Genomic DNA, 14,076 nt, shown 5'->3' on the forward strand with positions numbered 1-14,076 from the left:
GCGCTTGTTCGAGTAGTGTAAGTGCACTACACTCCATAGGTATGTACAGTACACAGACTGGCTCTGAACAGACGACCAAAGCCGAACCCTCGGGGTTAGCGAAGGACCCAGCTAAAGAAGTGGTTGTCGGGTCGGTCTGGTCGTTTTTGAATTTTCTCGTCCTGTAAGCGCCGATATGAAGTTACCAGTTGAACACCGCGCTCCCGCTGACCTTATCCGATGCTCCTCCCCCGACGTATGGCTTTGTTTATCGACCCAGCCGAGCTGCCAAGCTAGGTATTGAGCTTCGTTCGTTGGTTGACCCCATTCAGTGCGTGCGACAAAAACCAACATCGCGGTAAGTAGAGCTTGTGATCGCTGCGAGACCGGAGCTGAGCGACGTGGGCAGTTAGCCAGCCGTCCGGTAGCTGGAGGACGTTCCGAGAAAAAGCCCGGACCGTGCTACGGCCCGATGTGGTGGGCGAGCTTCTTGCTGTACTCCGGGGTGTCCTCGAGGCCTTATCTTGCCCTAGGCAGAGTACGTAGCGCGCTGTCCGATTCTTGGTTAATGTATGTACACTATGAGTCCCTGGTCGCCCGTTTATCGGCACTAGTTCAATCAAATCGGCGACAGCTTGATCATGGGGGGAAACAAAATGCGACTGGTGGATACCTCGCCTTCCCCCGCCTCCCTCCCGATGCGAGGCCGCGTCTGCCGTCCGGGACCCTATCTCTGATAAGGACTCCGGATCGGGCCCAAGCTGCGGTTAGCGTACCTGCAGCATCGCGATCCGCACTGCAAACCTCCCGTCTAGAGAGCATGTTAAAAAGGGTTCGGCGGGGGTCTGTCCACCCAGCCCCCACCTACCGTGGTGCCAGGCAGGGTTTGGCTGGCGTGCGAGTCTCGCTCAGTTGGCGATGCATATTTGCTGCAGGGACTCCCGAATCCCAATGCCTCGAAAACCCGCCCTTACCCGCCCCGGAACGCGGCTGCTGATACCCTGAGGACTGATAAGAACACAACAAAAGCTGTTAAGTCGGCTGGTGCAGTCGGTGGCACGCCACAACGTGCAGAGTCGTAAGACGGACCTCTCAACGGGATTCTGAATCCCCAATTAAGCTGACCTGGAAAGAAAAATTTTCCAATGGTCGAGACACCTGATACTAGGCAGGAGGTAGATGGTTATAGGCAGCAGCAACTCCCATCACCGTCGCCCGGCGGTCCGTCGGCGGCGCCTCGGTCGTTCCATCCAAAGTACCCCAAAGTCCTGTGGTACGTTGCTGTACAATTTGCTAGCAGCAAGTTGCAGAAGCCCTTCGCGGGTCGGGTCGGATGCGCCTGTCACTCCCGAGATGCAACAGGCTGTTGTGTTGCATGAGAGAGGTGGACCGTACCGCAACGGTGCCAGTAATGTACTGTACTCAGAGCACGCATCTCTTTTCCTGACCAGATGAGGACGGAAAATGCTGGGCCAGGAGTGTTTTCTCAGGTATACTGTTCTTTCGGGGAAAGAAAACGGTATACGGTCTTTTTGCACAGGTGGATGAAGGACAAGCGTGCGCTTCAAGTTATGCATGTGTTGTTGAAGTCGCTCAGCGCCTTGTGTGGGGAGCCGTTTTGGTGGCTGCTGGCTTGACTAGGTTGGCTCGGTCCTGGCGGCGCCCCCACGCTCTTTCATATGGGGAGACCCAAAAGGTGTTGTTGTTGCACGGCTGGCTCAACGGGATCTCTCTGAATGATTGCATGCCAGCTCAAGTTGGTTTCCGGCACAGCCAGGCATTGCTGCACGATCGCCCGGATGACGCACCCAGGAACACGATCGCAACCCGATCTTGAGCGCCCTCCTTCTGCTAGCGTGCATTCGGAGAGACATGGCTGCAACCGGTCTGGGCTTTCATGCCTGAGCTGTTGCACTAGTGGATCATATTGTGGTTGTGGTTGTTGAGCAGAGTGAAAGTGTGGTGTCAAACGTCTCTCGGCAGCTGAAACTGCTCAACGTGAGAGAAGGGCGAGATGAGATTGGTTTGACTCTTTGCGTCAGTACAGTACACTACCAACGGATGCCCCACCGCACAAAGAGAACTTGAAAAATTGAAGAACCAACGCCTTGTGTCGCTGACAGCTCGCTTTTTTCTCTTGTCAGCCCTAGTCATGCCCGTGGCAGACACAACTTGCGATCTGTTCCACCAGTCTGACGGCGGATCCGAGGGTCAGGAAGGGGAGGGTCAGTTGCCGCCGCCGAACCGCCTGTGGGCTGTAGTGTATTTCCGAATCAAAGCCTGCTAACGCCTTGGCCAAACGGTCTGAACTTATCAGACAACCGTCAAGATTGTGATGCCTGGGCCTCCATGAAGGTTCTCTTTGCTCCAGAAGACGCGCCGCGCTGTGCGGGGAGGCAGTTCACGTCATTTCCATATCTCATCACCAGTTCAGATCCGCGTCGCCGGTCCTTGATAGGTAACTTTTTGGTCACAGCGTCTGGAATCTAATATGTTCCTGTGTGCAGGGACGAGAAGTCGAACAGAATTTTTACACCGACATCCGGACAGTAAGGAGAGTGAAAGCTACTAGTAGGCGACTGGACAACTAGTTAGGCACAGTGTTTTTGATGAATGAGGTGAATGGTCGCTGCGCGAGCCCATGACCATTTTTGGGGGCGTGCCTGGCGTGTTGGATGAGGATGACCTTGTGGAGCCTTGACATTTTCCCAGAACGTCAACCAGGAGCTTCGTCCCAGCTCTCTGATTGGCCACGATCCGCACACCTTTACGACCGCTCTCTGACCACGAACGTGGCCCTCCTTCTCGACAAAGTATATCCGTACTACTGCTACCTTAATTACAGTAGCACCTCGATGGACATGGGACGATGCCAATGGTTGAGACGATTAGACCGTCTTCCGATCCAGCCGAGTGCCTTGCATACAATTCGGACAACTCTGCAAGTCTGCATCGTTATTCTCAACTTTCAGTACTGGCTACACTGATCAGACGACTGAGCAGTGACCCGGTGAAACAAGAGCTTGTGTGGAGACAGGTGCGGTATGGAACCGTATGGTAGCAAAAGTGGGAAATATCACAACATTCTTGCAACATCCAAACCGCCCGTCAACAGATGGCATCATACGTACAAACACCCCCACGAACTTATCGCCGATGATATTAACTAGTGTAAGGTAGTGGTATGGAAAATTGACCGAGCCCCGGATTTTAGACCCAGATGAAGTCAGCCCGAGCCTGCCGTGGTGCCGGGCTTCCATGGTCACGGCCCATGCCCCCATTCGTAACCCTTGCAGCACAGCTGCGCCTGGAGAGAGCTGTAAGTGGCACTGTGCAGGGCCCATGGAAGCTCACCCCACACTGCTGGGCGATGACCCGGTGAGACCCCTCCCCTGTGAGCCCCTCTCTGGATGTGCGAAACCCTGCAGAGGTTTAGCTAATCGAGACGGACGACGTGACCTACAAGAATGGTGCAAGCCCTCGTCTCATTCCTCCTGCTTCCCCTCTTCTTCTACCGTATTATTGATTTCGTATTCCTCCGACACTTGATGGTTCTCTCCAACTTACTGTGCTAGTACAGTGAGTAACCGCGGGGGAAGACTAGGTGACCGAACTTATCTCCCTTCGCCAGAGCTCCGGCAGGCTGTTCCTGTCACGCCCTTTTTAGTGTACGCTGTCGCTCTTTCGCCAGGGCGCCAACTCTGATAAAGTACCCCGGTGACCGCAAATTGTGGGCACCCACCACCACCACCAGTCCACCACCACCACAAGCACACCAACGAGGGTGAAAAACGATTGGCCAGACCTTAAATCGATCTCCGTTCTCGGCAGCTTCAAGGTACCCGGGTTTCGGTTGACAAGACGAGAGACGAAGCGCCTGCAAGCTATGAAAAGAGTCATCCAGCCTCGGGTGCAAAAGGGGTCACTTCATCTTCTTTAAAATTCTACACCTTCGAGTACTTTTTCTCCAAGAAGTTTGCCCGAACCGACTCAAGCCGCTTTCTATTGCTTGTTCCCGAGTTCCCCACGACCTCCCTCTCCCAACTTCCTGCCGTGACAGCTCTCGCAGCTCCGCGGTATCTTCCGTCACCATTCGGTTCTCGACAAAACCAATTGTCACTTTGAGAGCGTCTCGACACCGAATTTGTGTTGCCACGCCGGCATTAAATCCGGTGCCCAAACTGAACAGGCTTGCCAATTGTCCCATTGCAGCTTGGAGAGCAACTATCGGCCGGGGGCCTAACAACAGACAACCAATCCGCCTGCAACCAGCGAAAAATCTCTTCTTGCAGGATACAGCAAATATTCGCCACCGCACTGCAACCTCGCATTTCCGGCTGGTCTGCAAATTTGACACTCGTTTCCTGCGGACCGACACAGGCAAGCTCCCAGTTGAAAAGGCACAAGTCTGTCACGGGTTCCAACAAGATCCATAAACTCTCTGTCTCGATTCTTCAATCCCGCACACTCTGGTTCCCCGCAGTCCCTCAGCCCCCGCTGCGAACCCAGGAACTCCTGGTTAGCCAACCAGCCGTCCCTGGCATAACGCCCCGGTTTCCCCAAGGACTAGTCGAACCAATCACAGGCTTGACTGTCCCGATGCACCACCATCGTCGAAAGTCGGGCTCGAGGTCTGGCAACACTTCGCTGACGGACGTACGCAAGGCTGTTACCGCCTCGGATCTCGCCTCCAAGAAGCATACGTCTCGTCCTGCGGCCATGACCAGAAAGACGACGCCCCAGACTATCCCAAAGTTGGGTAAGAATCCTCGCGACCGTGAGAAGGAGTGGGAAGAGGATCGCTGGTGGGATGAGGAGAGGGAGAGCTTCCCACAGTATTGGTATGTCATCAAAAACACTGTCTTGCCCTTTGCCTTGCTTCCAAGTCTTTACGTTTCACAATTGCGTCTTTGGGGTCCTTCCCCTCAGAAGACTTACATTTCCATCACCCCGCATTGTCTGTCACCTGGCCTGCAGGTGATTTGTGTCACCTTAGGTCGCCCTGTGGCCGCTCAAGTGAAGTTGAGTAAATTGTTTCCGTTCGAGGGGCACACCAGGTCGGCCATTGGGAAGTGATGGAGGTGTCCGTTCCTGCATATGCCCCATCGTTCCCGTGACATGGAAGACCAAATGCTGATTGACGCCGACTGCAGTATGATATGTGAGAAACAATTTGTCCCTTCGGACGACCAATTCTTGTACTGCTCGGAGACGTGAGTGTAGATTGTATCTTTGGAAGCCGTGGATTGGGCTTTTGCTGACCCGATCACCCAGATGCCGCATGCACGACCAGAACAGCGCAGGCTTGTCATCAACGTTGAGCCACTATGCCAGCTCTCACCGGACCACTCAATACCCCTTCTTTTCCGGCCCACCTGAGCCCAGAGATATCATACCACGCGCCTCGCCTTCGCGCCCTAACTCGACACACTTTTCCCCGACAACGACATCAACGACGCAGTCTGCCATTGCGGCCCTCAAGTCGCTGGCAATCTCAACCCCAAGTCCCCCGTCCCCCGTTGGAACCTATCATTCAAGCATATGGCCCTTCGGCCGGAGCGCCACGAGTCCTAGCAACTCGTACTCGAGGCCAGCCACTGTCTTTCCGTCCACATTTGATGGGCCGTATTATGGCGCCACCACCACCGACAGCTACGGGACAAGTTCTGATCGGCCACTTCCCTCCCGCAGACCAGCCCACTATTCAAGACCCAAGAGCATAGAGCTTGTCACACCCATGCTGGGGCGGTAGTCTCGCCGCTTGGCAGGCTTCTTCCGAGCCATCTAATTGGCTACATGTCATGTGAGCCTGGCAGGCGCAGATAGCGTCTGTGCTTACAACGTGGGGTTTAGGGCGCTCTGAGCTGCAAGCTATGCTGACCGAGGGGTTGTTGGGTATTACAGCCTGCCAGTTCGAGCTCCTCACGAGTCAGCGGTTCCAGTCCAGACCGAATTCATCGTTTGCCTTCCCTTTATCTCGATGCGGGGGCTCCCCCGGGAGGACAGAATGTTACCCTTCGCGTGGGGTACCTGCAGAACAACAGGCGGGACAGTGAAAGCCGCTTGGCTGTTGTCTGTTGCCAGCATCAGTCGAAGGGCTTTCTGCTTTGTCGGTATTACCCCACATTCTCCCAGCGATGGTCATGGGCTAGGATCATATCGATTCGGCTGGGGTAGCTGGGGGTGGATCTTTCGTTCAGTCATTCCATTTCGGTCGACACTAGCCCTCGGAGTTCTCGGCAGGCTAATGGGATGCGGGGTTTCGGACGGGCTATTCGGACGACGCAACGGCATGATACGACTGCCCGAGAGACGATCTTTTTCCACCGCAGGATGGCGATTGTCTCGCGTCTTTTTTCCTTTTGGTTTGTCCGATCTCTTCTGAGAGATTTTGAGTAATTGTTGTCTGTCTTTGGTTTGGAAAAAAGTACTTTTTTTAGCAGGCATGCTGTGAAGATTAGACGGGAAAAGCAAACTGGGAGCATTAGCTTGCATTGGTCAATGTTGGGGTTCTCTTGGCGTCTCCGGAATAGCTCTAGGGTCGTGTTGTGATGGATATACCAACCTTTACACTACATATCACAGTACGAGGGTCCGGAAGGGGACCCACGGTCTTGTTCCTGGAGTTTATGGTCGCGTACACATATCATTCATGTCCTTTCACTTCTTACCTGGCATTACGGCGTCTTGGGTACCATTTTCATGGACATCGGGTCTTCATTGTACGGTCCTCAAGTAGTCCCAGGGCCCGTACTTTGTAATGTGCATATCGGTTATCTACTCGGTACTTTCCCTACGATACTCAAATGTCAACTGGTAGCTAAACGTTATGCATCTCCTGTCTTGGTGATATTCCGGCGTTCCCGTCCTCGAGGAGCAAGCTTTCCTTGCACACGTTAACTTCTGTTCTGAACGTCGTTACACTGTGTCTTGTTTGAGAGAGACTGCAAATGGCTGGCTTTTGCCGCGTAAGCAGTGCTGTCGTTCAAACGTGCCGATCCGCAGAGCGGGGCATGACTTGGAGAATGAATGGGTCATGTTGTGTTGTACACTAGATGAAGTAGCTGTGCATAGTCCGTAGATAATTAGGGAAGTGATGAGCCACTTGCTTGATGACCTTTCCTTACGAGTTCGATGGCAAAAGGTTGTTTAGCTGGCTCTTCGGACCCGGCATACACCACACGTGCAAACATGGCAGACCATGATAAGTCTACTGTGGTAGGAATTGCAATTTGCATGCTCGGCGACCAACACTGACAGTCTAGAAACTTCTACACTCAGGGGCCTCAAGCGAGCTACATATGTATTCTAGCAGAAACCTAACTTGCCATCGACCACTTCCTTACTGCATTGTTCTACCTCTAGTGCACAATACAGTACAACGTGTAGATGTCCAGAGCTGCTGTGCAACGTTTGCACTGCGACCTCAACTTGAGCAAGATTGAGTAATGGAAACGGGAAATGTATGAAAACATCAAACCTCGTTGTTCAAATCCAGAAGTGATATGCTGTGCGTGATATATCTGGCCGTTGTCGAAATCGTATGTACATACAGACAGAACGCTGCACCATCATGATAATACATTGAGGCAGCTTCTCATCTCTCTCTTTCCAGCATCCCACATAGCACAGTCAAACATACCTGGCACAGTGCGACATTGAACCTTAGTAGCACGAAGTATAGAGGCAGATCTGCAGGCATATCCGTAGTTTCTCCGTAAATTGAATCGAACCCAACGATTCTTCGACATCCCCTTGTCAACGTATGCACAGCAGGCGCACTTCGTCACATCATCACATCAGACGACGTGAAGTGGACGGGGAACATTGGGACAAGGGATACCAAAACCAGGGGGTTGGGGCACTGAACTGCAACACCAAGTGCGAAGTAATTCTTCACTGATTACTCCAGATATACTCACTAGCTTGATGTCACGGTGCAGCCTGGGAGACCAAACGCTGACACATACATAACCACACTCATGCCGGCTCGATTTTGATTTAGACCGGGACAGGGACCGTTCTGACCGACCAAAACCAGGGGCAAGAAGGGAACAGGAACCACCAAACAGCTCGCTAAGTTACGGGTGTGCCCGCGGCTGCCCACCGATCGGCCGGTGATTGGCGGCGGAAGGCGGGAGGGTGGTGGAGACACGGCAGAAACTGCGGGAACTACGGGAGTGAGCTCAAGTCCGGAGCCCGAGATCCACCTCATGGGCGGGAGGCAGCAAGTGCCGGTGTGTTGATCGCTGGATCTTATTAAATTGACGTTATCAACTTGAATGGAAAATATGTGTATAAAGTTGTACGACAACACAACGCTCGTGTTACGGTTGCTGCCGGAACCATAATCATGACCTGAGAGCGGCTGGTACTGAGGAATGACGTCTTCCCTCCCTAAGTTACCTTGAGCGGAAATGTAGGCACTGAGGTGTAACTAGCAGTTACTTATAGTCGTAGTCCTGTACTGTACCTCATGCACCACGGGCTGGTTTGACACTGACACAAGACGTGGGCCCGCTGAGATATGGGACGACAGGGACATCGTCATGTCTTGTTGAACTTGCACAGTTTCAGATAAACACAGTTTAGCTAGAGCCTGGCAAGTGAGTCACAGCTACACTACACACCAAATCCTGGTCATGATCAGCGGCCCTCTTATCTGCACACATCCTGGGCTCCAATGTGTTGAATTGGTTTGGAAATGTGAGCTAATCCGGGGGACAAGCCACCCTAAGGGTATGTACTTGAAGGATTGAGACCGCCGTATACCACCTCTCATAACTGAAAAGCTACATTTATTCAGGCCCAACGACGGCACTGTATATTGCATTGTATTGTACTGTACATATCGTACAAAGACACTCGCGATCCCTAACTGCATACACATCGAAGCCGCACAGCAAGTAAGGGGTAAAATGAGTATGGATATACGCCCAGCCACAGCTGACGAACAACAGCAGAGCGAGAGCATCAAGTTTTTGTACAGTAACACAACACCCCCTTTTTCCATCTACCCCGGCGTAGACTTCATGCCATCCATACATACAAACCCCTTTATATCCATCGCACCCCCCGCCCCAAATCACTCAGCAATCATTCATTAAAGACATCGAAGAGTAAATCAACGCGATACTGAGAAGAAGATAACCTCACACCCCCAAGAACGATACCAACAATCAATGCGGCCTCGAACTCGCCATCTCGCCGTACCGCCCCCGATGCTGCGTCGTGTCGTAGGCCTGGAGGACTCTCGTCTGGGACTCGTCGGCCTGCGAGAAGGCGTATCCGCGCTGCTTGCGCATGCGCTGCACCTGCCTGACCTTGCGGATCGCCTTTTGGAATTGTTCCATGCTGTAGTTGGTGAAACAACAATGTCAGTTACTTATGCCAGCACACGAACCAGCCGTGAAAGGGGGGGAACAGCTCGTAAATCAAGAGAACAGACTGAGAAAAGAGTACATACCGAGGCCTGTAATCCTGAATGTTATACTTCTGAATCTCCTGCACATGGTGGTACGCCTCGGGCCTCCACAGCCGCTTGCTAAACTTCCACGCAAAGTCCCTGGCCAAGCAGAGGATGGCGAGGGTTGGCATCTGAAGCCAGAACTGGGGGCTCGAGAACATGCGAGGGACGACGCCAAAGTACTCGGTAGAGAAATTGAGCTTGGGCGCCACGGTGCCGTACACGGCCACAAAGACGATCCAGATGGCCATGGAGCCCGGTATGGCGATGACGTGGTACTTGGTCCAGTTGTTGGTCACGAGCGACGCCTTCCCGAGCACCGTCAGCAGCACCGCCCCGTACATGGCCGTGCCCCAGAGCCATTTCCCTGCCGGGTAGCTGTCGCCCTGCACGCCGTCATAGATCCAGAACAGAGACGCGCCCACGTAGAGAATGATGGAGTGGTATATGGCCGTGAGGATCCATGCGGTAAAGACGCGGCCCCTGAAGAACTTGTTTTGCTGGCCGAGTGTGTAGAGCTGTGGGTACCTGTCCAAAAGGCGCGCCGAGACGAATTGGTCGAGGATACCGAGCACCAGGGGCGGCAGGACGGTGTAAAAGACGTTGTAGAAGGACAGCGTCCAAGACTCGTATATCACTTCGCCTGAGAAGACGTTTTGGAAGACGTACTATTATGCGTCAGTGGTGTCGCAGCAGTGGAGAGGGAGGAGGGAGACATACCCAAAACTGCGTGAGATAGAGCGTGATGTTCTTGTAAAAGGAGAAGAGAATGGTTTTAGCGATCCTGTGGTAGCTCCACGCACCGTGCACAAGAAGCAGCTTGCGGAGGAAGCGGAACTGAGCAATGGAAACATCTGCGGAACGCGCGGCCTGAAGACCCTCCACGCCGCTGATGCCAATGCCGATGTGGGCTGCCTGGATCATCGAGACATCGTTTGCTCCGTCACCGATGGCGAGAAGAATCGACTGTTTTTGATACTTCTTGACCAGCTTGACCACCATTGCCTTTTGTAGGGGTGAAACACGGCAGCAAATAACAGCCTTGCACATGACGGCGAGATCGAGAAAGAGCTTTTCCAGATCCTTCTCCAGCGCGTACGTCAACGACTTTCCATCAATAATAAGCGCGAGGGTCTCCATCTCGATAGTAGCGTCGCCCTGGTTTTTAATCGCATCAATTTTCTTCTGTATGTTGTCCCGTGTCGCGGCTGCGTTCTCCTCGTTCACAATAAGGAGCATCATGTCCTCACTGAGGAGCTTACAGCTCATACCGATATTGATGGCTGTTTCTTGTCTGTCGCCAGTCAGAACCCAGACCTTGATTCCAGCCTCCTGAAGTGTATGGATGGTCTCGGGCACGCCGTCTTGCAGCCGGTCCTCGATAGCGGTGGCTCCGAGAAGGAAGAAGTCGTGCTCGATGATCTCGGCAGCCTTATCGAGCTCCTCGGCGCGGGTACCACCAACCGTAGTTTGCGCCTTCTCGTAGACCTTGAACCACTCCTGGAACTCGTGCTCAGGAATCTCGCGCATGGCCAGGCAAAGCGTCCGTAACCCTTCGGATGCATATTCTTCAAGATGGCGCAGCGTGATATCGACATGCGGGTTATTCTCGTTGAGGCGCTCCAGGATAACAGTGTCGGCGCCCTTGCAGTAGCAGCGAACCTTGCCGTCCGGACACCGGTAGATGGTGGACATCCTCTTCCGGGTGGAGTTGAACTCGCAGACGGCCAACAGCTCGTACTCGAGCTGCTGTCCATTCACCTCGATTATGACAGCGCGAGGCTTGCGAGCGACAAACTTGTAGCCGAGCTTCACGGCGCCTTCGACCAGGGCTCCCTCGTCAGGGGAGGCGGCCTGATACTTGATCCGACCATCCTCGTCCTGTTCCGGAATCACGGTGTGGCACGTTGCCAGCAACGTAAGGAAGTGATCAATGGCCTGGGCGGTCGGGTGGCTGTTGAGATTCGTCTGCAGCTGTTTGAAATCGTGAATGCCAACCTCGACGCCATCCTCAATTGTCGGAATGCGGTCCTCAGGAACTGTTTCAGCATACATGAGGCCGGCAATCGAGCTTGCTTTGAACTCCATCTGGTTGCAAGTTAACGTGCCGGTCTTGTCCGAGAAGACGTACTCGACCATGCCCAGTTCCTCTACCAAGCTGGAAGTCCGGCAGTTGGCAGGTGTGTCCGTAACGTCGTAGTAGATATCCAAGTCGTCATTGATGAGAATTCCGTGCCAGTACTTGACCAACTCGACCGTGACAAAGAGCGAAATGGGGACCAGTGACGAGAAGAGCACCCAGAATGTGACCATGTCTTTGATGAAGATGCGGGCGACGGACGAAGCACCATCAATGCTATCCAGGCGAAGATACTTGATGGACTCGCCTGAAACGCTCCGCATGACAAGGTCACCGACGGTCGAAATGACGCTGAGTACTAGCAGCATCCCTACGAGGGCCAAGACCAGCATGTTGAGCTTCTTTTCGACCCTTGTCCGCTTGATAGGCGCTGCAGTTGCGTTCCGCATCAGCTTGGTCTCGTGGCCCGTGAAGACGACAACGCCGTGGATCCAGGGAGTGTTGCGTAGAGTGGCGCCTCGAAGCAGCAGCTGCTCTGGTGTTAGGGGCAACTCCTTTTCTCCCCCGCCAGCCTGCATGGTCAGGGTGGCCTCGTATGTGTACAGGCTGCTGTTTGGTTGCTCAGAGCGAAGCCTGCCCCCTAACCGGCTCAGCTCACTTGGGCTCACCATAGACGAAGTCTCGGGCAAAGCCTGCTTGATCTTGAGATTGGTCTCTCCATCAAGATTGGCCGTCTCGATATAGCAGAGCCCCTCGGGTTCCGAGCTAGCAAGCAGCACCAGATCGGCAGGGAAAGGCTCTTCGGACTCTACCCGGACGATATCCCCCACAGCCACGTTGACCCATTTCGTCTCGGTGAAAGAAGAGCCTCGCAAAACCCTGGCCTTTGACAAATTGAGGGCCTTGTCGGCTTGTTTGCGCCGGTAGTCCTCCACCAACTCCTTGCCTGCCGAGACCAGCAGCACGACGATAAGCGGCCCTATAGTGGTGTATCTGTTGGTGGGGGAAAGCCCCGGAATCTGCTGTAGGCCGGCGGTAAACAAGAAGAAGATGTTTGCGAATTTCGAAAACTGCTCGAAGAGGAATTTGGGGAGGAAGGTCGCGATGTTGTATTTTGCCGTGGATACGTGGTTGTCCACGTACTTGTTGGCGCTATTTGCGGGAGGGTTGTTGAGATGTATAATCCGGGGACCAAGCGTTGATGGATCAGGCTTCGAGCGGCCGAAGCCAAACTTGAAGTTGCCCATGTCGAACCTTTTCTCTTTTGGAGGAGGCGGCTCGGATCCCGTTGCTGTCCGCCCTCCCGCGCCCGGCTCTGTCAGCGGCAGGTCCATCTCTGAATACCCCTGGCCCATTCCCAGCCTATTCTTTACCCTGCCGAGAAACCCGCCGCCCAGGCTCAGAACGCTATTTCGATTCCTCGCATTCCCTCGCGCTGCCGACGCGGGTCCAGCCGCAGCACTGCCCTGGTGATAGTACGACCCGGCGTCGTCCGGGTAGTCGTCGAAGTCGTCGGCATACCTCTGATAGTTCCCTAGGTCTGATGTTTGGCTGTACTGTCTGTCGATTTCCGAACCGTAGGGCCCCACGGGCCGCGGTGCGGAACTTGAGGGACCGGCGGGGTGCGGCCGTCCGGGGGCTTGTCTTGGTTGCCCCGAACCAACAAAGTCGTCGTATGATACGGAGGTGCGCGGTTGTGCGCCATCTTGGTCGTAGGCGTACGAGTTGAGGAGGTCGTCGTCGGTTAGGGCAGACCGTTGCCCTGAGTGATAGACGGGTTGTTCATTGTCCAAGTCAAGCAGAAGATCGTTATTTCGGGAGCTCGTTGAGCCTCCGGGAGGCTGGCGGCCGGCCATGCGGAGGACAGCGCTGCGCAGGACAACGGGGTCGCGAGGCAGTTAGGTGCGGGCGTTAAAGCATTGATTGACGGCGAAAGGTGCGCAAACAAGTGAATCACAGGTGAAGTCTCGAGAGATCGATAAGGATACGACGGGCAGAAATGGCAAAGTGATGCCGTGTCTCTTCTGTCGTGTTAGCTGCAAGCACAGCCTCCTTTTCCTCCTTGTTTGGGCCTGGGCAGCGGCGCCGGCGTCGTCAGCCTTAAACCTGCTGTCTGTCTGTCAAACTTCGTGATGCCGCGACAGGTGCGGAATCCGAGCTGTCAAGAGATGCAGGACCAATCAAAGCGCAACTCCAAAGCAGTCTCGCGCAACCTCAAGGCATGGAAGTATCTCGTAGCGGTCGTGGGTTGTAAGCAAATCTGAAAGGGAATCTGAAAAGCAGTTTAAACTGACGAGATGGAAACCTGTTGGGTGGGTTCTACCGCAGGCGCAGCTACGCTAGAAGCTAGGGGTCCGCTGTAACTTTTTACTGCTTGAAAACGTTAGTTAGGCTAACCATAGCAACTGATCCACTTTCAGCAGCAAGTCGAAGACCCTGTTTCGGATGGATTTTTGGCCAATGATAGGCTTTGCCGATTCCTTCACTTTGCCAAAAGGCTTGGTTACCCGAATTGGACGAATTGGAGGGTTGGTTACTAAGCAATTTCGCC

At 53.9% G+C, this 14,076-nt stretch overlaps 6 protein-coding genes across 6 annotated transcripts; 3 read left to right on the top strand and 3 right to left on the bottom strand.

Moving 5' to 3' along the window:
- The first annotated feature begins 118 nt into the window (after positions 1-118).
- N656DRAFT_500686 (uncharacterized protein) lies at positions 119-1,080 on the top strand. The gene has a single exon (XM_064809851.1). The coding sequence runs from the start codon at positions 452-454 to the stop codon at positions 974-976; it is 525 nt and encodes a 174-aa protein (XP_064672961.1). The 5' UTR covers positions 119-451; the 3' UTR covers positions 977-1,080.
- Positions 1,081-3,598: 2,518 nt separating this feature from the next.
- On the bottom strand, positions 3,599-4,049 carry N656DRAFT_500940 (uncharacterized protein). Its single transcript, XM_064809853.1, has one exon. It carries the CDS (start codon positions 3,877-3,879, stop codon positions 3,643-3,645), a length of 237 nt encoding a protein of 78 aa, XP_064672962.1. The 5' UTR covers positions 3,880-4,049; the 3' UTR covers positions 3,599-3,642.
- Positions 4,050-4,578: 529 nt separating this feature from the next.
- Positions 4,579-5,731, top strand: N656DRAFT_787911 (uncharacterized protein; the record flags this gene model as incomplete). The annotated part of the gene is made up of 3 exons (XM_064816649.1): positions 4,579-4,820; positions 5,133-5,192; positions 5,254-5,731. 3 exons carry the CDS (start codon positions 4,579-4,581, stop codon positions 5,729-5,731), a joined length of 780 nt encoding a protein of 259 aa, XP_064672963.1.
- On the top strand, positions 5,595-6,447 carry N656DRAFT_501028 (uncharacterized protein). The gene is made up of 2 exons (XM_064809854.1): positions 5,595-5,821; positions 5,884-6,447. Exon 2 carries the CDS (start codon positions 5,960-5,962, stop codon positions 6,362-6,364), a length of 405 nt encoding a protein of 134 aa, XP_064672964.1. The 5' UTR covers positions 5,595-5,821; positions 5,884-5,959; the 3' UTR covers positions 6,365-6,447.
- Positions 6,448-8,395: 1,948 nt separating this feature from the next.
- On the bottom strand, positions 8,396-9,176 carry N656DRAFT_501090 (uncharacterized protein). The gene has a single exon (XM_064809855.1). It carries the CDS (start codon positions 8,990-8,992, stop codon positions 8,597-8,599), a length of 396 nt encoding a protein of 131 aa, XP_064672965.1. The 5' UTR covers positions 8,993-9,176; the 3' UTR covers positions 8,396-8,596.
- N656DRAFT_776517 (phospholipid-translocating P-type ATPase) lies at positions 8,790-13,840 on the bottom strand. Its single transcript, XM_064814647.1, has 3 exons — positions 10,166-13,840; positions 9,446-10,113; positions 8,790-9,333 (listed from the first exon to the last, which is right to left on the bottom strand). The coding sequence occupies exons 1-3, from the start codon at positions 13,379-13,381 to the stop codon at positions 9,159-9,161; spliced, it is 4,059 nt and encodes a 1,352-aa protein (XP_064672966.1). The 5' UTR covers positions 13,382-13,840; the 3' UTR covers positions 8,790-9,158.
- Between the last annotated feature and the right edge of the window lie 236 nt (positions 13,841-14,076).

The sequence above is a fragment of the Canariomyces notabilis genome, assembly GCF_033297395.1.
Source record: "Canariomyces notabilis strain CBS 508.74 unplaced genomic scaffold N656scaffold_4, whole genome shotgun sequence".
In the NCBI taxonomy this organism is placed as follows: Eukaryota; Fungi; Ascomycota; class Sordariomycetes; order Sordariales; family Chaetomiaceae; genus Canariomyces; species Canariomyces notabilis.